At 39.3% G+C, this 24306-nt stretch overlaps 4 protein-coding genes across 7 annotated transcripts; 1 reads left to right on the forward strand and 3 right to left on the reverse strand.

Moving 5' to 3' along the window:
* Positions 1-4: 4 nt before the first annotated feature.
* lin37 (lin-37 DREAM MuvB core complex component) lies at positions 5-8382 on the forward strand. The gene is made up of 10 exons (XM_035534036.1): positions 5-313; positions 958-1066; positions 1195-1270; positions 3047-3097; positions 3402-3431; positions 3832-3917; positions 4738-4898; positions 6766-6897; positions 7098-7162; positions 7326-8382. The coding sequence occupies exons 2-10, from the start codon at positions 1033-1035 to the stop codon at positions 7402-7404; spliced, it is 714 nt and encodes a 237-aa protein (XP_035389929.1). The 5' UTR covers positions 5-313; positions 958-1032; the 3' UTR covers positions 7405-8382.
* A 546-nt stretch (positions 8383-8928) lies between these two features.
* Positions 8929-14130, reverse strand: LOC113569077 (C3a anaphylatoxin chemotactic receptor-like). Its single transcript, XM_035534035.1, has 3 exons — positions 14052-14130; positions 11211-12803; positions 8929-10389 (listed from the first exon to the last, which is right to left on the reverse strand). Exons 2-3 carry the CDS (start codon positions 11212-11214, stop codon positions 9296-9298), a joined length of 1098 nt encoding a protein of 365 aa, XP_035389928.1. The 5' UTR covers positions 11215-12803; positions 14052-14130; the 3' UTR covers positions 8929-9295.
* LOC113568296 (chymotrypsin-like protease CTRL-1) lies at positions 13980-16433 on the reverse strand. The gene is made up of 6 exons (XM_026996480.2): positions 16022-16433; positions 15725-15804; positions 15551-15632; positions 15056-15236; positions 14436-14566; positions 13980-14298 (listed from the first exon to the last, which is right to left on the reverse strand). Exons 1-6 carry the CDS (start codon positions 16178-16180, stop codon positions 14134-14136), a joined length of 798 nt encoding a protein of 265 aa, XP_026852281.1. The 5' UTR covers positions 16181-16433; the 3' UTR covers positions 13980-14133.
* Positions 16434-17140: 707 nt separating this feature from the next.
* LOC113568294 (heat shock cognate 71 kDa protein-like) lies at positions 17141-24306 on the reverse strand. 4 transcript variants are annotated; one of them, XM_026996477.2, is made up of 11 exons: positions 24146-24306; positions 23889-23927; positions 22647-22856; positions 22222-22290; positions 21723-21928; positions 20491-20643; positions 19679-20234; positions 19341-19543; positions 18969-19167; positions 18655-18887; positions 17141-18237 (listed from the first exon to the last, which is right to left on the reverse strand). In XM_026996477.2, exons 3-11 carry the CDS (start codon positions 22849-22851, stop codon positions 18052-18054), a joined length of 2010 nt encoding a protein of 669 aa, XP_026852278.1. In that variant the 5' UTR covers positions 22852-22856; positions 23889-23927; positions 24146-24306; the 3' UTR covers positions 17141-18051. The 4 variants fall into 4 exon arrangements, with proteins under 4 accessions (XP_026852278.1, XP_035389927.1, XP_026852279.1 ...); XM_035534034.1 differs by lacking the exon at positions 23889-23927 and having other exon boundaries at positions 22647-22858; positions 24147-24306; XM_026996478.2 differs by lacking the exons at positions 22222-22290; positions 23889-23927 and having other exon boundaries at positions 24146-24304.

A 24306-nucleotide genomic window follows, 5' to 3' on the forward strand; every position in this document is an offset into this window, starting at 1 on the left:
CGCGGAAGAGGAAAGTCGAGTTAAGACTGAACAACTTGCTAGCCTAGCTATGCGCTAAAAGGCTTACATACATGTTTCCGTAATATTGGCCGCATATAGTTATATAATATTACTTGCTCATAGTACCTGGGTATGGCATGAAAATATGTTGTTGACAAAGTAACTCGAACGATTTCAGTAGCATAACCTTAGCTAACGCTATCAGTTTACATGTACTAACCTACGTAGCTCGCTGTGGTAAAAAACAAAAAACAAAAAACACTTCACTTTGTCAAACCAGCTACATTGATCAGCAACTGTGAGTCAGATAGAGGTACTTTGATTGTTTATGCCACCGTTGGCATTTTCATATGCCTTCATCGTTTTGAGCATAGGTCCAACATATTATTTAAGATGGTTAGGTTAACGTGAGAGCTATAGGTATCTTGCTGGCTAATTAGCTAGAGTTGGATATCCACACGGAGCAGTTTAACTGTTAATCCTAGCTAAGATAACGCTAGGTTAGCTAACCTACATAATTTGGATGAGGTTTGGATAATGCAGTTACCCAGTTATTTATCCACAAACCTCTACCTGGCTAGTTTATGTGACCATCCAGTGATCAGTAACCAGCGTTTTCGGAACCAATGAGCTAGCTAACCTAGCATTGGCATGTGTGGTATAACATATCTTGTTAGTTATCAAATGTGTTACGTAGTGTTCACTGAGTAAATTAGCGTCCCAGCTAACACTGTTTTGTTCTTCGGGCGCGTTTTAAACAGGTTCAGATATTTCTGGGTGGTCTCTGCGAGCTATGGCTGTTTACCTGTAATTTGGCTCTTCCAATCCTGACTTTTCTTAAACTGTCGCCAGTTCGCTATATTGCAATCACTTTGAGTGTCATAACAGTGTGCATGTCTGTTGCCAACATCGGACAGATCTTAAAGTTTAGTGTATGTATGTATTGGTTTTGACCAGTTTAACATCGGCGGTGATGAGTAATGGACTTCTTGAGGAAGATATTTTTGCTGAGAAGATAGATCTGCAATCAAAATGCTTCACATGAAAATTAAGACAGAGAAACATGGTGAGGAATGTGTAAATTATTTTTGTTTTAAAGATGATGATGATTTATTTTGTCTCTTTGTGTTTTGGTCTCATTGTTACTTAAAAAGGACTTCTTATACATTTTATTTATATATTTGTTTGTATAAGATTCTGAGGGTGCAGGTGCCCGGAATCGTCTTGATGCAGTGTTGCAAGGTCTGGTGGAGAAAAGTGACAGTGAGAGGTCAGTATCCCAGTTTGAGTTCATAGATACTGAGTTCATTTCTGCACAGACAGAAGGAAATTGGAGGTCACAAGTGATTTTTACATTATACTTCTTTGTAACAGATCAGTTTCAACTAATGAGAGCTGTACATGTTCATTGAGTTTACCCTAAAAGCTTTTCCTGTTAGTGACTTCTCTTGCAGAGAAAGGATTTTATTCTTTAACAAGTTAATTTGTTTTCTGAATTATACATCAGTGAATTGGGTATAAACACAGCACAGTTAGTAACCAAAACACTAGTGTTCACATTATAAACTTCATGGGCATCTTTGTTGCTTTATGCTGTGGGGTTTTTCCTAATCAACATGGAATGTGGGCCCTACTAGGGCAGAAGGCAAAACGGCCTCCACATAATGGTGTTTAAATGTTGTCACCAGTGAATAGTATGCAAAGAAGTGTAATATTTAGTTGTTTAATCAACCAGCCTCTATATCATATATGAATATTTAATTTAAAATGTATTTCGTTATAATACCAATTCTACACTAGAAATTGCTGTGGGGAGAGTGTTTATGGCCAGAATCAATCACCATCTATCTCGTTTAGTGGGGACAATATAGGGGGGAGGCTAAGATGAGGCTTTTTAGGTTTTCCCCCACCATTTCCAAATCAATAGAATTGACTGATGACAATAATGTCTGTCTGTCTCTATATATCTGCACTACCTTGCAAAAATATTCAGCCACCTTTAGTCATCAGGTTTGCCTGCTTTGTTCTTTGGGGCACATTTATACAATATTGCACACTCTTTGGGAATGATTTTCACCCATTCATCCCAACATATTTGCTCCAAGTTTTTGGGGTTGGTTGGATGACACTTGTGGACCACAAGCTTCTCCAAAGCTTTAGAAGGTTGAAGCAAGTTGTTTTGCAGCATCTTGCTGTATTTGGCAACATGCATCATTTGCTTTGATCAAATCAAAGATATTTCTTAACACTAAATAAGATGGCAATCTGATAGATTATTCTGATACCTTTGTTAGTTGCAAGACAGGGAGGGCTTCGCCCCACTAGTATAACAGCTGCCCCTGGCACCACACATAGCATTTAAAATTTTGACCGCAAAACCTTATTTAACAATTTGGCTGGGTCACACAATTTAGCTGTGTGTGAATGTAATGTAATCTTTGAAGATTATAGGGAGTAAAGAAAATGCATCTTACTGTAGGTAAAGATGTAAAACTACTAATACACAAGGTTTCCAAAGAACCATATATGAAGATTTCAGGGAATAACTGGTTTGTGTCTTTGTTTTTCATTGTTTCTGCCTTTAATTGTATTTCTTTTATTTGCATTTTCTTTCTTTCGCTTTCTTTATATATATTTTGCTGTCTTTTGGTATGATGAACACGATTGTACATTATTTGCTCAGGACTCACTTCCTGAAGCAAGTTGTTGAGGTGTTTTTATCATTTGCACATCTTTGTTATAATTTATAATAGTGTTTGCTTAATTTAATGGATAGTGCTTTCCTTATGTTTACTTATTTTCTATTTTTATTAGATGGCAACTATGTACTTATCCATTTTTTGTGTACATTTTGGTGTGGATGTGGGCTTCAGGTTTGGAAATGCAAGTGTATGTTTAGCGTAATAATTGCAATGGCTTTGCTTCTAGCTGAATAAGCTGTTTCTCAAGAAATGTGGTTTCCTCAGAAAGGAACCGCAGTGTGTAACGGCTGTAGCAGTTAATTTTTCTGTAAAATATTCATGCTCACTCTTCCTTTTTTGTTAAGAGATCAGAATGAAGATGATTCTGGAAAAATGGCAGCTGACTCTTTGAGCAAGTATGCCCTTCTGTTGGTTCTTTTACATAAGCAAGATCAGAAATTTAAGTAAAACATTTATTTATACCTAATGGATAATGCATATTTATGTGAGCTAAAGACCCTTAGATTAACATTTTGTGTTCCCCTATAAGATCAAAGTGATCAGTTTTCTAAACTTGTTTTAAGAAGGCAGTCTTAATCAGGATTTCTGTGGCATTTCTTTCCTTATATAGGCTTATACACTGTGTTTTAAAACATTTCTCCAACAGAGAAAATGTATCAGTAGGAATATCAGTGATGTGTGACAATTTTCTCCTTGTAGGGATTTATCTCCTTCCTCTGTTGGAAAAAGGTATGCAAAGTTTCATTGATTTCGTGGCTTGCTAATTTATTTTAGGGAAGACCCACATGCATGTGATTCTTAAGCACTCAGCGTACGTCACCAAATCTTTTCACTTTGACTTTTTGGTACTTTTTCCACTGACAACTTAAAGCAAATGTGTATATATATTTTTAATTTTAAGTTTGACTCTCAACGGTGATCAGACCAAAGAGTAGTATACCAAGTAGAAATGCACTTCTAATAAAAAAAAACGTACAAAGGGTAAGAGTGCATTTTTAGCATACGACTCTAGATCACACATGCACTGTTAGGCTAACTTCTTTATGTGCATTAGCGTGTGAAATCATGTAGGATACATTATGGATTTCGGTAGTCCTTACAGTAGTAGTGTTAACTTTCTCCACCACAGGCCATCATCACGTTTCCCACAACACCGCAGAAAGAAACGAAAAGAGATGGATGATGGCTTATCTGAGACAAACCCGCACAAGCAAAGTAGGCATCTTGACTATAAAACCACCTAATAAAACATGTACTTTAATCTGGTACTCTTACTAATGTTAGTAAAAATTAAAATGGCACATTTTATGTTGAGGAATGTATTAAGAAAATTTGTGGAACGTGTATAAATTTCAGATGGACTCCTTTTCAGACTAAAAACTGATTTATTTATATATATATATATATATATATATATATATATATATATATATATATATATTTATTTTTATTTATTTTTTTTTTTTACAGCCTGGTAAAGATGTATATGAAGAAATTTTCTTTAGTCTCTGCAACATGCCATATCCTTTAACACTGACCACAATGCATTTTTCTTTCATGTGGGTAAAAGCTATGTCTTAAAAGAAAATGACAGCACTTTGTATCAATACATTTTAAAGACCATTCTAATGAGCATATGGCTAGTATCCCTTCTGTCCAAGACAACCAACCTACAGTAATACATAAGCAGATCTAAACATCATGGCACAGGATAGGAAAATATTGATTATGCAATCCCTCGTGTACAAACCCACCATTCCTAATTTTGAGAATTTAAAAAAATATATTATTATTGTTTCATTCATGTTATTTTGAAAGAAAAGTGATTTGTGGCTAAGCACACTGAAATTTACACAAAAGCAGCACCACCAGTTTTGAATTGGGATAATGCACTTGTATGTTGGAAAATCACTATTTATTAATTCTTTGTACCTGCATACTTGGTGCCCGCAAGTCCAGCTTTAGCCTGATTGGAAAGCAATAGCAGGTTTAGGTTTTACTGGGGCTTTTATCACTTTTGTCTCATTTCTGTCAGATGCATACGTCATCAAGCTGTTTGACCGCAGTGTGGATTTGGCCCAGTTCAGTACGAGCACCTCGCTCTACCCCATCTGCAGAGCTTGGATGCGGAACAACCCTTCTGTTCGAGAGAAAACTGCTGCTGCTAGCCCACCTCACAGACTGGGTGAGGAAGAGGTCAGAGCAGGCTTGCTTGGTGCTCCTTCAGAGCACTCACTCTTTCTCGTAATGATGATGATAATTCATAATTCATTTGAATTATATTGTAATCTACAGTGTTGGAAAGCTTTCTACATTTTGGTCTGTTCAGACGATAAAGATGATAAAATGAATTCATCTCATTTGTTTTTCTCCACGATGACAGCAAAAACAGGTTTTTGTGATGTTTTAAAAATTTATTGAAAATATGAAAAAATCCATTCCATTGACATAAGTATTCAGAGCATTCATTAAGTACTTGGTTGAAGCACCTTTGGTAGCTAGGACAGTTTTAAGTCTTTTTGGAAATTATCCTTTAAGCTTGGCACACATATCTCTTGGATATTTCTCCCTTTAGTTTTGGCAGAAGTGTTCAAGCTCAGACAGATTAGAAATGGAGAATCTTTGCACATTTTCAGCATCCATTTTTCCACTTTATCTTGATTAGTTTCCCAGTCATTGTCAGATAACTATCTCCACAGCCTGATGTAGCCACCACCATGTTTGAGTGTAGGGATGATCTTCAATGAGGTCTTGCTCATTGTCTGATTTTGTACCTGGGACTGTGAAGTGTGGCCAGATAATTCAGTATTTGTTCCAGACCTGAGCATCTTGCTTCTTATGGACTGATTTTGTTCAGGTACATTTTGGCAAACTCCCAAGTGGAAGCCATTCCTCTTAAAAAGGCCCATCTGGTGACGGTACCACAATGGCCTGATGGGTGGAGTGCTACACTGATGGTTCTCGAATCTCCACAAAGGAACTCTCACTCATTCATAGTGACCATTGGGTTCTTGATTATCTGTCTGACCAAGACCCTTGGTCCTTGATTACATAGTTTGGCTTGCCAGGCAGACCAAGGAAGACCTGTGGTGGTTCCAAGCTTCTTTCATTTGAGAATGGTTAAGGCTACCATGCTTTTGGGCAGGTTCAGTGCTACAGAAATGTAATTGTATCCTTCCCTATATTTGAGTGTTGACACAATCCTGTCTCACCGTTTTATGGACAGTTCTCCCAGCCTCATGCCTTAGATTTAACTCTGACATACACCATCATCTGTGAAACCATATATAGATAAGTGTGTGCCTTTTCTAACTATATTCAGTCTATTCGGTTAGGCTCAGCTGGACACCAGTGAAGTGGAAGAAGCATTTCAAGGGCCAGCAACTTATGTTTGCCATTGATGTTTCCTTTTCATTTTAGACCTTTTAAAGTGTACATATGTTTAAATATGTTCCCTTCAAGTTCCTAATTCTGGCTTTTCCCTGGAAGTTCAATTTCATCTTATTTTTGTGCCTGACACAAGTATATTTTGAACCGTGTTTATTGAACTTTTGTATTGCCCTTTTAAAGCATTATGATTATTTAGCTATTGTTTTAAACATTAGAGACTAATCCAGGTGTCACTTTTACACAAGTCGTTCTGATTTATTTTAGTCTACATAATTCAGACCTGTAGCCTAGTTAGATCCTTAAATTGATCCAGTTCAGAGGTACACCCTTGTTCATGTAAAACTTATTCATAAATCCCCATGAAGACTCAGTTTGCAAGACTGTTGAAATATGTAGTGACTCAAGACATCTGAAGTGTGGGTGTGGTGACATTCCTGCACACATGGCAGTCTAAAAGATTATGCAGATATCATTATTTGAATGTTCCTGAGGAGTGTTGAATTCAAATATAAATATAGTTAATTAGTGATTTAATAGTTTGAGTTCAAAGGCACACTTGCCTTATATAATTTGCAGTGTGCTGGGCTATTAAATTCATGATGAACTGTTATAAAAGTTTTCATTTTTCAGTTTCAAAGGGAAACTGCAAATAAGGTATTTTTCTTGCTTTCAGGTAGCAGACATGTTAAATGGCAAAGGTCAGAATGTATATCGCCTTCCACCACCTGCTTCTTGTCCACTTAATGAGTCAGGTGACCCTGTCAGCTTGAGGATTCCACCCACTGAGAAACCCACGGCTAGCCAGGTAAGTCCTAAATGTTAAATGCACAAAGAGTTCTCTTTAACCCTACAGGCCACAAGTACACTTTAAGCAGTCATGTGTTTATTTAAGCTTTTTTTAAGCATTCATGTGTTTTATTTTTGTTGCAAATCTGGGCAAAATAGTACATGTTCCATTCATTTGTGGGAAGCAGAGTTTCATCAGTCATAATTGTTTTTCTGTAGTCTGCAGATGGGACATCAGGGGCTGGTTCTCTCATGTTGAAACACTGGAAGAAAATTAGACGAAAGTAAGATTTTTTTTTATTATTATTATTTATTTATTTATTTTTTAAGTGTTTCTCTGAATTGTTTGAGAATTGTTCCTTGTAGGATTAGGAAGCTGCTTTAAAATGGATATTCAGATATGTCAATGACAATTTATTGGTTAACCACAAGATAATGTTTCCATAGGTGGAAAGAAGCTTCTAATAAGAACCAGCTGAGATACAGTGAGAGCATTAAGATCCTAAAGGAGATGTATGAACGCTAGTGGACATTCTTCATCTTGATCAGGAGATTTCCACTATGAGCTCTTGAGAAGTGGAGGTTAAAAGGAGACTTGGTTATGATGGAAGGAATGGAGTAAATGGTGCCGCTGTTGCCAGTGCCAGAAGTTATTTTATAAAGGAAAGTCTGTTCAATGGTTAATCTTTGGGTTATTGGCAATTTGACGTTGGTATATGTTGCAAAAGCACAGACATGATGCATTTTCAATCAGACTAAGTTCTTAAATGAACATTTGTTGCGATGTCGTGTAGGAAAATGCAGAGTAAAGTATTTGATCTCTGGTTGTAAAATGCGGAGAAATTACTAAGGAGTGGGGATGTGAATGTGTATATTCCCATGCATGTTTTAAATAGTTGTTTTGTTGGCCTATAAACACGTAGGGCCTTTGCAGATTAGAAATAAAAAAAGACCTCATCGCAAATACAAAGATAGTGGATTATGACGATTGTGTCATAATTGTTTCAAAATCTTCAGAATCACATAATTGTTAAAACCTGAGCAAGGCTTAGTAGTCTTCCAAAGCAAGCCTAGAGGGACTCTTTACCAACTACATTTGCTCAACCATGATGAATTTAAAGTATACTTATCCTCTCAACCTGAGTCAAGCTTCAGTTGGAAATCCCAGTGACACATTTTGAAATAAGAAACTCCATTAAAGAATCAATAAACATTAATAACATTAGACAGTTACCATGTTACAGTATTTGTCACACACAATAAATTATGCCCTTATGACAAAGTAGTTTGAACCTACAGCACTACCACGGAGCTAGCCATAGCACTGGGTATATTATGCAATTGTATTATATTTTAATTATTCTGAATTAAATTGCCATGCTAATATTGCAGCAGACCAGTGCTATATAGATTTTGTTTAAGAAAAGCCTAATGCATATCTAAAAACTTAGAGCAGGTTCTTGTCAAAACACAAATAAAAAGGTATAAAACGTAAATTCTTAAACCTCTAAAAACTCATCTCTGTTAATCAAGATTATATATTTAGAAGTTATTTCCAAGAAAAAAAATCATACTCTCAAAATGGCTGCAGAATAAAGAGTGAATTGTACAGGGTCACCTACAAGTTGATGTATCAGGATGGTATTGCATTTTATGTATAGCTCAAATCAGTTCAAAATATTATTTGACATGCACATTTGTACTGTTGACCAAGTTTTTAGAAATCAAAGAGCTCCTCTTCATGGAGAGAGAGCATGTCATGATATCCATCCATTTGTTTTTAAATGTTTATGTTCCATGCAGCTACTATTGGGCGGCCCTCGCATCTCCAGGCCTGACCCTGTACTTGGACTCCAGCTTCCAAAGAAGCTGGGATATGTGGAAAAGAAGCATTTCATTGTACTGTACATGTGTTTATATGACAAAGGCATTCTATCTGCCCTAGATCTAAACAAGAGATAAAGATGTATATGAAAAGCAAGATTATTATTTATTAAGCAACAGGTAGCCAAAGTTCTTTAAAGCCACTAATAATAATACACAAAAGATGCCACATATAAAATGTATTTTTATAGGCTAATATAACTGTATACAATAACTTACAAAGGACTGGCCAGAGATGCATTTTAAGATTACAGTAAAGTGGGGTAACCTTCATTCCCATTTTATAGTATAAAATGCTTGAAAAATACAGCCAAAGCTAAGATTGTTTGTGTGTGTGTGTGTGTGTGTGTGTGTGTGTGTGGGGGGGGGGGGGGGTTAATTGTGAACATAAAACCACACTACCCAAACCAGTCCATAAGATGTGGATTGCATCACTGCTCTGCTAAGTAATACTTTTACTCGGTGTCCTCTGAATATTACTTTCAACATATAAATGGTGTGATGTATTTATTCAGAAATGCATTCAACTAAATTCATGAAAGTACATTGCTTTTATCCTCTGAAGATGTGGTTCTGTCTAGCTGGCTGACAAGGACAGTACCAGTATCATTTCTCTTCATCAGGATCTCTGAGTAGCTTGAAGTGGTTGAGCGGCGAGAGCTGAAGAGGGCCAGGTGCTCCTCAGTGAGCGCCTTCTCCAATACAAGCAGCACGGACGTCTTCAATGTGGTCTTGCACTCCTTGCACATGAACACGTATAGGATGGGATTGAGGCAGCTGTTCAAGTATGCCAGGCTCACCAGAAATGGTCCCATGGTTATAAGTACACTTGTGGCCATACTGCTGTTCCCTCGGAGGATGCAGAACTGGTGGATGTGGAATGGAAACCAGCACAGAAAGAAGGCGAGTATCACAGTCAAGATGACTCGCAAAGGCTTTAGCCTGTTCTGCCTCTTGAGGCGTCTAGCCTTCACTCCAATCGCAATATATGAACAGATGATGATGATGAATGGAATGAAGAAGCCAGCCACAAATCGGAATGTGGCCAGATTCCTTTTCACTTCAGCTGTGGCATTAGTGCCACAGTATGTAGCATGAGTGTATGGGAACAATTGGCGGTATTTAACAAAGGGGATGCTGCACATTATGCCTGCCGTCCATATAAGGAAGCATGCGATCCTAGCTTTGTTTGGGGTACGTTTGTTGTGGACCCAAATGACCACCCATGTAGACAGGCAGCGGTCAAGACTGATACCTGTCAGCAGGAAAATGCTAGTGAACATGTTGAGTACAGATACCAAGGTATGAAATTTGCACATGTAGAAACCAAAGGGCCAATCATGATTATTAAAGAGAGACACAATGTTCAGTACTAAAAAAGATGTGAACAGGAGGTCTGCCACAGCCAGGTTGAGAAACCAAATGGAATTGACTGTTGTCTTCATCTTGTAGCCTGTGACATAAATGACTAGGCTATTGCCAACTGTGCCAAGTAGAAACACTGCTGTGTACAAGATTAGGTTGATGGGCTTTATATATGTTGGGTCTGGTTTTTGACTTCCTTTGGTGATGTTTATACTTTGCATGAGAGTAGATGCAGTCACATTACATGGGGCAAATGTTGGCTCTGCATAATGAAGAAGAGAAAAGTTATTTATATTTACATTAAGCTGTAACTGTTATAATATTTGTTGCATTATTTTCTGGTCTCAGGTACATTTCAGTGAAGTCAAGTCAGCCAATAAAAACAATAGGTTAAGCAATTAAACCATCATTCCAATATCAAAAGGTTAGGTATGTCCTCATGAACAAAACAAAAAGTACATTGTCATCGATATTCTTTATTTCTCCTATCTCTACCAGCCACATCTTGTACACGAGCAGCTAAAGACAGAAAAACAGTTTTTCTGAAGATGTGGCATGAGAAAGTATAGCTGCTTTATTATATATTGAAGGAGGAGCAAACCAGTTGATGACAAATAATTTGCACTGAAAATTTAGTTCTTCTGTCTCCTTCAGACAACTTGCTGTTATTTAATCTGCATGAGACAATTTGCTATTATTTAATATGCTGTTCTTTAATTTGTAGGAGGGTTTGTCAGTTTCATTTGAATTTATTAGAGAACCCTTTTATATCTCCTGTTCAATTGGTGCCTACATACATTTTCATTTATATTTGTAGCATTTAGCATACACTCTTATCCTGAGCAGCTTACAAAAGTGCATAATGTCTACTCAGAAAAGTGTCCTCAGACACTACATACAGTAAATGACCCTTAAACAGATAATGCCAGAAACAAGAGTCAGTGCTGAAACCTACATTAAGAAATACAAAATGATATAAAACAATGCTGTAAAATACAAGGCAGTTTGAATGCATTTACTGGTGGCATGACAGTTATGAAAACATTCCTTGAGTAATTGTCAAGAATAAGACACAGCACTTACCCATTTAGTTTTCTTTTAACTCTTCAGAGAGTACGGTCTTAGTCCACAAAAGTTTGATTTCTTTGCTGACAGGAGCCAGCAGTTTGACCTGGGTGCAGGACGCTGTCTTCAGGGCATGTGAGAGACGCTGACAGAGACGAGGAGGAGAAAAGAAAGCAGGGTTAATATGACAGAGGGTGGGGCTTTTTATCCAACCAGAGTAGTGTGAATAGGAGGTTCTGTTGCTACATGGAAACAAGAAAAACACACAGTGAAGACGAGAGAAGGTTTGAGGCCAAACATTTAATTACATTAATCAGCAGTCAAGTGTATCTATGATTTCATCTTATATTGTTATTTTACATTCTTTACATTTTTAAATAATTTGGTCATGTGCCATATTGATAATCCAATGTTTACATGTTTCATAATAATAAGCATCATAAATATATTCCTTGAGTTAAAAGGATAATTTGGGTCCACATGTAGAGAGGGGGCTGGAAACGAAAAGCACACTCAAAAGGGGTAAGCTTCATCTCTGTATGGCAGAGAGTGTTCTGAGCATATTCTTCCCAGGGCAGGTAGGAGCACCACATTTCAGGGTGCTCCTGGCAGTAAAGCTACAGGAACCTGTCCGTTAGCTGGGGAAGGTAGATGGATGTGCAACCTACTGTGATGTTCAGAGGAACACATACCACCTGGCTTGTCTGGAGTTCATCCACTTTGTTGTTTGTAGGTACTCCAGGTTTTTTTGATCTGTAATGACCGTGAAGGGGTGCCACTCTCCCTCTAGCCAGAGGTTGTATATTCCTAGAAGGCCAGCTTCATGGCCAACAACTCTCTGTCGCCGACTCCATAGTTTCTCTCAGCCGCCATCAGCTTCCTGGGGCGTCCTTGCCCGTTGAGACAGCATGGCTTCTACTCACATTAGAGGTGTCAATCTTTATGACAAAAGGCTGCCTTGGCTCAGGCTGCTGCAGCACCAGCGCACTGGTGAAGGCCCTCATCGGTGTCGTGAATGTTTCAGCAGTCTCTGGTGTCCACTTCAGGCAGTTGGCCTTCCCTCAGAGCAGGTGGGTCAGGGGTCTGGCCAGGGTGCTGAAACTCAAGATGCACCTCCAGTAGGTTCATTGTGAGTGTGAGATGCCCCACCTCATTCATTGTCGCAGCCTCCTGTTTACAGTGTGGTACACGATAATACATGATCAAATAATATTTTCCATCACAACAGGCAAGTTCCACCTGTAGCTCCCCACGTGGACTTTCCACAAAGGCGTCCACTAAGTGCTGGCTCATTCCAGCGTGATATTGGCCAGTGTCCTGAATTCCATGGATTAGTCCACTACCAAACAAGAACCCTGCCAAAGATGCTACAGGGCTCTGATCAAGTGCGTTCCCCACTTGTGGCTGTGCATTTTGTGATGACGGTAGGGAGCGAGACACAAGTGTGATAAAGGAGTTTTTCCCCCAAAAAATAGTACAATAGTACAGTGTGAGGCTGGCTATAAAGAAAGAGAAAAGTCGCTGGCAGTAAATGCTTGAATCCCAGAAAAGGCAAACATTAGTGTCTTCCTTCATGTGTTGAAGTCAAGGCACAGCACTGGAATTAGGAACCTATGTTTAAATAAGAAAAGCAAACAAGGAACAGGTAACTGATCAGTTTTTGAACTGGGTAGGTGCAGCATGTGTGTCAGTGGGTGTGTCCTTCCAACTTGGCGCACCATGATAAAATGCAAAATAATGTAGTTGAGAAGTTGGTGTAAATATATATTAGAAATATTCTTCAAAGATATTGCTATTACATATAGGTTGGGTATAGTTTTTGACTAATGTACCTGGTTACGTAAAACATGGAAAGATGACAAATGTTTCAGTTATTTCAATCTCACAATGTCTCATGTTTTTTTTATTATAAATTGATCTGCTCCATATTAATTTGTACAGTCTACTTTATATACTATTCTTAGAATATATGGTAAACAAGCAAGTATTTGCTAAACTCATCTGTCAAGTTCCTTAATCAATAATGACTCCCCATATCTGGAATCCCCTGTTCAACGATACTTCATCTCTGGAGTTCCCTGATCATTAATCAAAAGAAGAACTGAACATTGTTTAAAAAAAATCACTGCCCATCATTGACCTACTAAAGGATCCCTTAATTAATTATCCATATACTAATATATGGTCTTATTTTATTTATTTTGTGAAATATATCTGTATTTTAATCTGGAGTTGAGCAGCAGGTTAATGAACAAAAATATTAGTGTATATATTCACAATATGTACCACAGCCAGGGGCCTGCCAATGGGTATTTCCGTAACACATTTTTTCTAGACCTTAAAACCCCATAAATCATTAGAAGCCTCATAACTAATTTTCTCAAATGCTGATGTTCTGGTTAAACCAAAGAGCTTAGTGTAACTATTCATTTTCCCAATTAGCAGATTCAGAGCAACCTACATGTATTTATCTGAATGACAATGTGCTGCCTGGGAACTGAACACACAATCTTGGTGTGGCTAGCATTTGGTACTACCTGCACCACCAGGAGAGCTACAGGAGCACATACCTGTTCCACCAGCATTTTGCTATCCTCACTTTTCATTTGTGTTTACAAAATTTGTCCTCACAGTCATGAATGTATTATCATATATAGGTTTCATAGATCTCAAATGAAAAATGATACTGGGGATTTTTTGGCATCTAAGTGTCAAATAATTTCTCTGTTAGCAGACTGATATATATCACCCAATCCTGAGGCTTCATTATAACACAAACTCTGAGTGTATTGCCTCTTAGGCCTTTATTCTTAATACACTTACAATATTCAAACAGGGGGAAAATTAAAATAATATAACCTCAGCCCTCTGTGTACTTGTAATGCATTCTGTAGAGGTGGCAAGGTTCCCCGATCACTATTACTGCTGCTGAATGGAGTCTCTAGTTGGAGGCGATGGTCTGGTCGATCCAGCCACGCAGGTAAGAGATGCGGGCGTAGACAGCAGGTGCTCGGACATTGCAGTTGGTGGTACCCCAGGACACAATGCCCACCTGAATCCAGACATGATTACTGTTCTCACAGACCAGAGGGCCACCAGAGTCACCCTATAGAAAAGCCATACAAGGAATTAGGAGAATGAGGAAATAATTACTCCACAACACAAAACCCATCCAGTCTCTCTCTATCTCTCTCTGTCTCTCTTTCTCTCAGTGAGTGTGTGCATGCCAATCCATCCACAGACCTGACACGAGGACACTCCAGAAGCTCCGGCACAGATCATAGCTTCTGTAATCCTGTTCTGGCCCCAGTACTGCCTGCACTGAGCTTGGCTCAGGATGGGCAGAGCAGTCTGCTGCAGAATACGGGGGGTTGCTAACCAAAAAATAGACATGAGAAAAGAGAAACACATGATCAGAGTGCTTGGTACAGAGCAAAGAGTGGAATATATTTTAAGGGCCACTGGTGTTATCACTAACAAATCCAAGAATGCTATTAAAAACATCTTTGGAAAATGAGTGTAAATGTTTAGGGTCTTCCAGAGATTTTGTGCTGTAATTTTGCAGGAACAAACATGCATTGACTAACTATGAGAGTGATCATATGGGTCTATAATCCTCCTGCAAGGTTTGTTAAAAAATAGTAATGACATTCTATAAAATCAGGCCTACTTTAACCTGTATTGCTATATGTTAACTAATGGCTGATTTGTTTCTCCTCTGAATAAGTGTCTATTCTCAGTGTCCTTGGGTATCTTGAAAGGTGTTAATAAATCAGACTGTATTATCTGACATTTGTCAGATCTCTGTGTCCTGAAGTTCTCTAGTAATTTATGAAACAGAATCACACAGTGAATGCATTCACAGGTAGTTTGAGTTTTGCCCCAGCCAGTGGTGACACAGCGAGTGCCTGCAGGTACACTGATGGTAGAAGTGGCCAAACACACAGGGGACACACGATTGGTCATCTGAGCTGGAGAGACTAGCCTCAAGAGTGTGATGTCATTGTTGAAGGTTTGACTGTTGTAATAACGGTGGCTAATAGCCTAAGAATAAGGCAAATGAGAATACATGCATTAGCTGATGACCAGTGGAAATCTGTTGAGCAGTGGAAATCTGAGCCTAAATGTAAAAGTTTTCTGTAGTATTTTGGCTTTAGTGTTGGGCAGCTGAACGAGAGTCATCAAATGTTGACCCATTGTAAGAGGTCAAACTATGTGCCAGCTGGGTTATGGAATTCAATAGAATGCATGAATGCATGCTATTGGTGGCATCAAACATTTTCTGTTTCACACGTGTTTCTCCATTCTAGACATTAACATAACTAGCAGTAAGAAAGTCACAGATGTAGGACTGATACCTTAGCAATGTTCAAGATCTGAAGAGGCTCAGCACTGGAGCCGCGATCGTGCTCTCCAAGGACGGCACGGTGGCGTCCAGGTCTGCAGAACAGAATGGAGTTGAGGTTAAAGTGAGCCAAGTCCCACAGTCAGATACCATTCGGCATCACAGTGCTGATGTAGTGTGATTATACATGACACGACAGTGGGCAGCAGTGACAACCCAGTACTGGCTGATGAGGGATCCTCCACAGAAATGGAAGCCAGTTGTGTCCTAGTTTGAGGATAAATGAAACCACTATCAAAGATAATCATCTGGGAGTTTAATAGAATAACATATAATAACAAGCACTGATCCTAATTGTCAACAACGAATTTAAACAGGATTAATATTTTCTGAAAGAATGTTCTGTGTCAGTGAAAATTAAGTAATAAAAGTATTAAGTTGGCAAATTAATAATGTTAGTACTTCTTGAAATTGCATGTGTTACCTGGAGGGACACCTGCCAGGGCCACGATCCAGACACTGCATTCTCTCCATTCACAATCCTGTTGTAGCCACTAATCTGTGGTTTTAGGGCAGGTACACCACAACCTGTAAAAAATAACAAAATATTTGTACAGAAGTAATAAATTTGTAAATTGGGCATATAGTCCGTGTTTCATAAAGGCATGCAAAGTTATCACGATAATATGGAACCCTAGCTGGACATGAGCCTACAGACCACTTACCCACTGTGGATGCCACCAGGGCAAGACAGCTAATGAGCCAGAGCATTGTGACAAGTTACTTGGTTGCACCTAGAATGCCAGGCCCTGCTTTATAGACCTCCCGCAATCTGATACAGCTGGGAAAACAACAAGGTGTTGTAGAACACCTGGAAGAATCCCACAACTCTGGAAAATTCATATCACTCCTGAAAATTTATATCTGTCAGATATATTCTGGGTGACTACTGCACAGATGTAATACTGAATAACAACATTGCGTAACATTGCAATGAAACTATGTGTTTACTTTACATGTATTAAGGTTTTGTGTTTCATTGTATGTGTGGTGTATCAATACATTGTAATTCTTAAATTGGTTTCGCTGTAAGAGTGGTAGTGGAATTAAAAGTGTAATACCTTAGACCAACCACATGGCCTTTTCTCAAAAAGCAAAAATTAAATGCTTAAAATTTATGCATTTGAATAATACTTTTCATTATATTTTACTGGAATGTTATACAGTAACATACAAATTACAAATGTCTCTGCAATAGGATTACAGGGTATGGCAGGGTATGGTGCAGTCATCTTAGGTGCCCTGTTAATTGCCCTTTTATTATACATTTTTTGACAACTATGAGAATATTGATACACAAACATTTTAAAGAAGTCACTTGAACTTTGACCCCAAGCAACATCTGTCTTATTTTTGAATAGCTCTGTGGATCTGGCTTATTTACAGGTGCTAAATTTCTTTCCATATAGTAGAAATGCAAATGCAAAGCCAAAAACTGATTTTGTAAAGTTTGCCTTTTTTATAAAAATAAATATATATATATATATATATAATATATATATAAATGGTGTGAATAAATAAATAAAACAACCAAGAAACAGCATTGAATCATGACAGACTGGTGATTATTTGGTAATATGTCATTACATGCATATTTGGTGATAACTGTATTGGTCGCACCCATCACAAGACAAGCAGATGACGAGAATCGATCTTATTTTATTCAAGTGACTGGAGTAATGTTTACCACAGAACTGTTAAGCTTGAGGTGAGAGCTGAGTATACACAGCAGGAAGTCACATAAGAAGTGTACAGCTACAAAATAAGAAGTCAGGGCACAAGCTAAATGTTTCCAGTTCCTAAAACACAGTGTGACTGCAAGAATAAAATCACTCAGTCTAGGATGAAAAGAGTTATGTTATTTTTGGTAAGTACTGTTATCTTATGATAACTGGTAGCAGTTGACTAATCTACAGCTACATTCAACGAACTCTACTTCTTATCACACCTCTGATCACACATAGACACCTACACTCTGCTTTCTCGCCCCCGCACTACTTCCCTCCTCCTTGCACGACTCAGTCCTACAAATACTTTGCTGCTAATAAACTAGAGCGTCTCTGATTACATCCACTCTGGCCTCTTGATTTGGGGTCTGAGCTTGTAGAGAGAATGGACTGGACAGAGAGGAGTGGCCTCTGCACTGGGGCTGCACTGGAGCAAGGCAAGAGGTTACAGAACCTTACATTTATTACAAAATGGATAAGAGTTGGCTTAAAAAACCAAACAAACAAACTTACAAAATACCAACAAGCTAATGCGTGTATAAATTCTGGTTGTGCCCCACTGATTTGGTCACTAGCTCTATGTTGGTCTCAGGTGGCACTTGGCTGTCATTAACAAATTCTGTGAAATTTCCTGAAAGACGTTGTGAGAGATGTGCTGAAGAACAGGGCTCTTGGATGTTGCCATTGGTGTATGGACGTCTTGCTCGAATTGTCTCGTGGTTTAGGTTTAGTCGACCTCCTCAATGGTGGGGCCAGAGGAGGCACCACCACCTGCTCCTCCGGGGAAACCTCCCGGACCCCCAGGCATTCCTCCTGGCATGCCCCCAGCACCCTGGTACAGCTTGGTGATAATGGGGTTGCAGACTTTCTCCAGCTCCTTCTGCTGGTGTTCATATTCATCCTTTTCAGCAGTCTGTGGCACAGTGTGAACAACAGTGATGAACTTATGGATGAGAAGTTCAACATTTTTCAAGCTTTTGTGTCCTTAATTCTCAGAAATACTCTTTTAATTCTCAGAATGGCAAAGCAGGCCAAGTAGAGATGTCATGGATTTAGTTTTGTATTATCACATTCATGATAATATTGATCAATGGATTGTTGGGTCCTAATAACTACTCTTTCTATTCCTGTTAGTTTTCACACTATTACACCTGTATGCACTATGTATTTTCCCAAAGTGAGAACATTACAAATATTATCATTAGCAAATCATGAGAATCTTCTAACCTCCTTCTTCTATTTAAGTCTTGCACAGCCCCTTAAGTTAAAGAACTTTAACAGGAAAGACTTTCAGACCTGTAAAACTGGATTTAGGTCTCAGTGTCTTTACCTGGTTCCTGTCCAGCCATGCAATGACCTCATTGCACTTGTCCACGATTGCCTTTTTATCATCTGCACTGAGTTTGTCCTTGAGCTTCTCATCCTCTACTGTGCTCTTCATGTTGAAGGCCAGCGACTCCAGAGTGTTCTTGGCTGTGACCTTTTCCCTCTGTGCTTCATCCTCTGAACGGTACCTGTCAGCCTCCTGCACCATGCGTTCAATATCCTCCTTAGACAGCCGTCCTGAAACAGGCAGAGATGAAAAGAGAGCCACAGAAGAACAAAGCCTATTTCACAAGCTCCAGGCTTCATTTGTGTTGGTACCTTTGTCGTTAGTGATGGTGATCTTGTTCTCCTTGCCAGTGCTCTTGTCCACTGCGGAAACATTGAGAATTCCATTGGCATCAATGTCAAAGGTCACTTCAATCTGTGGCACACCTCGGGGGGCAGGGGGGATGCCTGTCAGTTCGAACTTTCCTAGAATATTGTTATCCTTTGTCATGGCTCTCTCCCCTTCATAAACCTGATGGACGGATGAAAAAGGTTTTACTGTAGCATTCTACAAAACAAAGCACTCAGCCTTGGCGTAGCCACATGAAAGCTAACATCAAAAAAGCCTAAAAAGAAGTAGCACCTATTCTTGTAATGGACTTATTAATACCTCTAATTAATTTGTATATCTTCAGTAAGGTGTACCTGAATTAGTACTCCAGGCTGGTTGTCTGAGTAGGTGGTGAAGGTCTGGGTCTGCTTGGTGGGGATAGTGGTGTTTCTCTTTATGAGCACTGTCATGACACCTCCAGCTGTCTCAATGCCCAGAGATAAAGGTGTAACATCCAAGAGCAGGAGGTCCTGGACATTTTCTGACTTGTCACCTGACAGGATGGCTGCTTGGACAGCTGTAAAGTTGATTAGAGTGTCGCTGTGCACATATATTTAATGTGGGATATATAAATAAATCTATTTTACAATTTTATAAAAATGTTATAAAAATTATTATAGAAACAAATTGGAAACCGTATGAAATCACCAACCTGCCCCATAAGCTACTGCTTCATCAGGGTTAATACTCTTATTGAGATCACGACCATTGAAAAAATCTTGCAGTAATTTCTGGATCTTTGGAATACGAGTGGAGCCTCCAACAAGCACAATGTCATGGATCTGGGTCTTGTCCATCTTGGCATCACGCAGGGCCTTCTCCACAGGCTCAAGTGTTCCACGGAAGAGGTCGGCATTGAGCTCCTCGAAGCGGGCCCTCGTAATGGAGGTGTAGAAGTCAGCACCCTCGTAGAGTGAATCGATCTCGATGCTGGCCTGCGTGCTAGAGGAAAGAGTACGCTTGGCCCGCTCGCAAGCTGTCCTCAGACGACGCACCGCACGCTTATTTCCCGTGATGTCCTTCTTGTATTTACGTTTAAACTCAGCAACAAAGTGGTTGACCATGCGATTGTCAAAATCCTCGCCCCCAAGGTGAGTGTCTCCAGCTGTGGCCTTCACTTCAAAGATGCCATCTTCAATGGTCAGAATGGATACATCAAAGGTGCCACCCCCCAAGTCAAAGATGAGGACATTGCGCTCACTGCCGACCTAAGACAAGGAGATTACACTTTGAGCTTTGCAAATATGGGAAAGATTGCCCTCATTTAGCCAAAAATAATTACTTCTTCTGTTATAGTCAGATTACATGCATTTGATATAATCAGAAACAAGTGCAAGTAACTTGTAGTCCAGATACTGCCTGCTACTTGTTGGAGATACCAGATTCATGTCAGCATACTGAATTTTACACATCATCAATCATTACATCATGTTTCTCTTCACATTTGGTTTTAGTGAAAATAACCTTTTTGTCCAGTCCATAGGCAATGGCTGCTGCTGTTGGCTCATTGATAATGCGGAGAACATTCAGGCCAGAAATAGTGCCAGCATCTTTGGTAGCTTGCCGCTGGGAGTCATTGAAGTAGGCAGGTACAGTGATGACTGCATTTGTTACAGACTGAAGAGAAAGAAAACAAGTACAAAACCAAACTTTATGCTCAGCACACTCTTGGTGCAACATGGGTTTTCAAACTAATAATTGAAACTATTAACTTTCAGACTGTGGACTGACATCTATGAAATTAAATCCTGGTTCTGGTAAATCTGGTCAAATTTAAGCAGATCTTAAGAAAAAAAGGCCCTTGTATGTATCAGAAATCATGCTTACATTTCTTTTTAAACAGGAAAACCTTTGCACTCATGGAAACGTACTTGACACCTGATAAGCATCTGTGGTGAACTGTCTAACAACAACAAGAACCAGTTTCTGTGGTTTGCTATGTGGAAATGCCCTAATATATAAATACTAATTTATATATTAAATCTATTTAATGGTGCTTTTACAGCATTTTCTGTAAGGCTGAAGGGATGTCATGAAGCACTGTTTTCTAACTTTCTGGGTGGAGTTTCCATGTTCTCCCTGTGCCTGCATGGATTTCCTCCGGGGTCTCCAGTTTCCTCCCACAGTCCAAAAACATGGAGGTTAGTTTAATTGGATACTCTAAATTGTCCTGTGTGACTACGACCTGTGTGTATATACATATATATGTGTGTGTGTGTGTGTGTGTGTGAATGTGTGAATGTGTGCATGTATGTCCAGTGATGGTTGGTGCTCTGTCCTGGTATATTAACCTCCTCACCTTTCCCTGTATCCTGTGCAGTCCCCCAGGGGGCTGTGCGCAAATTTGCTGCCGGTTCTCATCGGTGTGTGTGTGTGTGTGTGTGTGTGTGTGTGTGTGTGTGTGTGATCTTAAAAAACTGTCTATAAAGAGTCCTTGAGTCTGAGAAAGGCACTATATAAATGTAAATGCAAATGCAAATGCAAATGCAAATAATAATAATAGTAATAATTGTTTAAACACAACTGGTTTTCTTTGTGTCTTGGGTTGTACTGTAACTTAGGATGCAGTGATAATATTCTGTTGTTTTTGTGGGCAAGCTATGTGGTTTGAAAACCATTCTAGTGATCTTGCTAATGTTGAACCACAGTAGTGAAGCTTTTAGTTATCAGAACATTTGCCTGGCCACATCTCTTACCTTGCCCAGATAAGCTTCAGCGATCTCCTTCATCTTTGTGAGGACCATGGAGGACACCTCCTCAGGATAAAAAGTCTTCATGTCTCCCTTGTACTCCACCTCCACCTTTGGCTTGCCTCCATCACTAATCACCTTGAATGGCCAGTGTTTCATGTCTGACTGTACCACAGGGTCATCAAACCGCCGGCCAATCAGGCGCTTGGCATCTTGGCAAAAAAACAATATTATATTATACTTAAAATGGTCTCTAAATTATGAGACATATGTATAAGCTGATGAAAGACCTCTGATTGAAATGTCCTGTTGTTCTGGAAACCCTGTGTACTACATTGCATTTTATACTGTCTCTATAAATAAATATATTTAATTATTATAAACACCTAGCTCATAACTACTCTCAGCTCAGCTGTAACATTGACATATCCAGAAATTCAGACTAGTCTAACACTCACTACCATGCTGCTACATGTTCACTGCAGTGGACAAAATGTTTGGTCACCCAGTTTATGTTTGTTCAGCAGTAGTCCTCTAGGTGTTTGCAATGCCATCCAGTGGATTAGAATGTTTACTACATGAAAAAAACAAAAACTGATAGCTCTTTCTCCACAGAAAGATCTTTCACCTAATATGCATAACTTGTTTGCAACACATATTCTCCTGATACCCAGAATGTTGTTTTGTGCAGTTTTTTCCCCCCCCCTTCCATTCTGCCTAGATGAAAATCAATCAATTTCTATGCAGAGGGAGAAATCTGTGTAAAAAAGTGATGTCCACATATGTAGACAGCAGGTTTACTTTCTAATGCCCTTGTATGAGGAGGTCTTGCAAGGTCTAGGCACTTTACCAACAAAGCCCCTCACATGAGCATCAGAGGCTGATTAAGAGACATAAGCACCAAGCTCCCCAAAGTGTACACTGTCTTACCAAACACAGTGTTGTTAGGGTTCATGGCCACCTGGTTCTTTGCAGCATCGCCAATAAGCCTCTCTGTGTCTGTGAAGGCTACGTAGCTCGGCGTGGTCCTGTTCCCCTGGTCATTGGCAATGATCTCCACCTTGCCATGCTGAAAGATGCCAACGCATGAGTAGGTGGTGCCCAGGTCAATGCCTACTGCTGGACCTTTAGACATTTTGTCTAAGATGGAAAAAGTGGAAATTCAGAGAGAGGGAGAGATGGTTCTCTTGCTCCCCTTCACCCCCTCCACCTCCTCTCCAACCCTTCACCCAACCCCCCCAACCCCCACCCCCCGGCCAGCTCTCAACTGCTCTAGAAAGCCCTAGTGTGAGCATCTGCTTGGCTACAGGCCAGATATATGGGTGTGGGTATGTGTCAGTATGTGTGCGTGTGTGTATCTGTGACTCTTGAAATAGCAAACATACATTTCCACTAAAGAATCTGCCAGCCTCTAAACCCACCCCGTGAACTCCCTAACAGACTGTCATTCATAATCCACTGCATTCAGTACTTCTCAAAAAAGCTTTGACAATCAGATGAACTGTCACATTTTCAGGAGAAATGAAGCTGTCTTTAAGCTGCAGGCTTTTTTCTCTAAAGCAATCTAATGAGACATGACCACATTGCTGGAAGCAAACAGAATGTTCCTTCTCCTTAGCCAGTGTGATCATGTGATTTGAATTATACACATGATCCGACAGTGTGTAACATAAAATTATTAAAACTGCCTTTCTGTGAGCTTAACCCTGTGTTTCTAGAGTGCACAATGTTTTGTATATGTTAGCTGAGATAAGCTACAGGATCTTGTTTACCCAGCAAATGTAAGACAGCGCAAAGCAAATGGGTGTGGAACAGTAAAATTGAGAGAGAGAAAGAAAGAGGAGTGGAGGAGGACAGAGAAAGAGAGAGAATGTTAGATACTAGTACATGTAAGGTCGAAAACATAGCTAGGGAAACGTCTTGACTTTTGATATACAGATATAGGCTCAGTGTTCAGCCTTTTCCGTCTTTTCTAACCATAAATTATCTAACGTCAAACTATATTTGATCGCATTTTTACTAAGGGAATAGTCATGCCTCCCACAGATACTACAATTCTATCGCATGACTAACTACATTAATTCAATCATGAGGTACATTTTTCTAAGATTAGCTATAAGCATTACTTTCACATAATTTCCTTTATTTGTTGTGATGCATACAAGCACATACTGTACAATTTGGTAACACCACAGAACAATACAGATTCAGCTGGCAAAGCAAAAGTCAACAGCCAAAATAGAAAGAAAACCAAGACAAAAAACCCATATAAACAAACAAAAAAACAACAAAAAAAAAAGAGAGAGAGAGAGAGAGAGAGAGAGAGAGAAAGAGAGAAACATAAGTGGACATAACAGACTATAAATGGGACAAGCAGACACAAGCCACTTCTGCAGGCCTCTTGCAAAACCTCCACGAGAACCTTTTACCTTTTTTTCTGTTTAGCCAAGTTGCACTGCACAGAACTTGCGTATGTCGTCCCCAGCCCACGAACAGCACTAGTGTGGTCCTGGCTTAAGATGTGCTGGAGTTTAGCTTGCACCTCTCGCCTTTCTGCTCCACTGGACATCAGAGGCAGAGCCTCCAGACT

This window comes from Electrophorus electricus, chromosome 15, assembly GCF_013358815.1.
Source record: "Electrophorus electricus isolate fEleEle1 chromosome 15, fEleEle1.pri, whole genome shotgun sequence".
Lineage (NCBI taxonomy): Eukaryota > Metazoa > Chordata > Actinopteri > Gymnotiformes > Gymnotidae > Electrophorus > Electrophorus electricus.

What these genes read in the sequence shown, in the direction of transcription:
- lin37 (XM_035534036.1), top strand. Translation starts at nt 1,033, where the DNA reads ATGCTTCACATGAAAATTAAGACAGAGAAACATG. An exon ending in GAGAAAAGTGACAGTGAGAG is followed by an intron (nt 1,271 to 3,046) that starts GTCAGTATCCCA and finishes TTTTTTGTTAAG; the next exon opens with AGATCAGAATGAAGATGATT. An exon ending in GCAGCTGACTCTTTGAGCAA is followed by an intron (nt 3,098 to 3,401) that starts GTATGCCCTTCT and finishes TTCTCCTTGTAG; the next exon opens with GGATTTATCTCCTTCCTCTG.
- LOC113568296 (XM_026996480.2), bottom strand. Translation starts at nt 16,180, where the DNA reads ATGCCCAATTTACAAATTTATTACTTCTGTACAAATATTTTGTTATTT. An exon ending in CCTGGCAGGTGTCCCTCCAG is followed by an intron (nt 15,805 to 16,021) that starts GTAACACATGCA and finishes TCCTCAAACTAG; the next exon opens with GACACAACTGGCTTCCATTT. An exon ending in CTGGAGTGTCCTCGTGTCAG is followed by an intron (nt 14,299 to 14,435) that starts GTCTGTGGATGG and finishes GCTTTTCTATAG; the next exon opens with GGTGACTCTGGTGGCCCTCT.
- LOC113568294 (XM_035534034.1), bottom strand. Translation starts at nt 22,851, where the DNA reads ATGTCTAAAGGTCCAGCAGTAGGCATTGACCTGGGCACCACCTACTCA. An exon ending in AGCAGTAGCTTATGGGGCAG is followed by an intron (nt 19,544 to 19,678) that starts GTTGGTGATTTC and finishes TCAACTTTACAG; the next exon opens with CTGTCCAAGCAGCCATCCTG. An exon ending in CACCATCACTAACGACAAAG is followed by an intron (nt 18,888 to 18,968) that starts GTACCAACACAA and finishes TGCCTGTTTCAG; the next exon opens with GACGGCTGTCTAAGGAGGAT.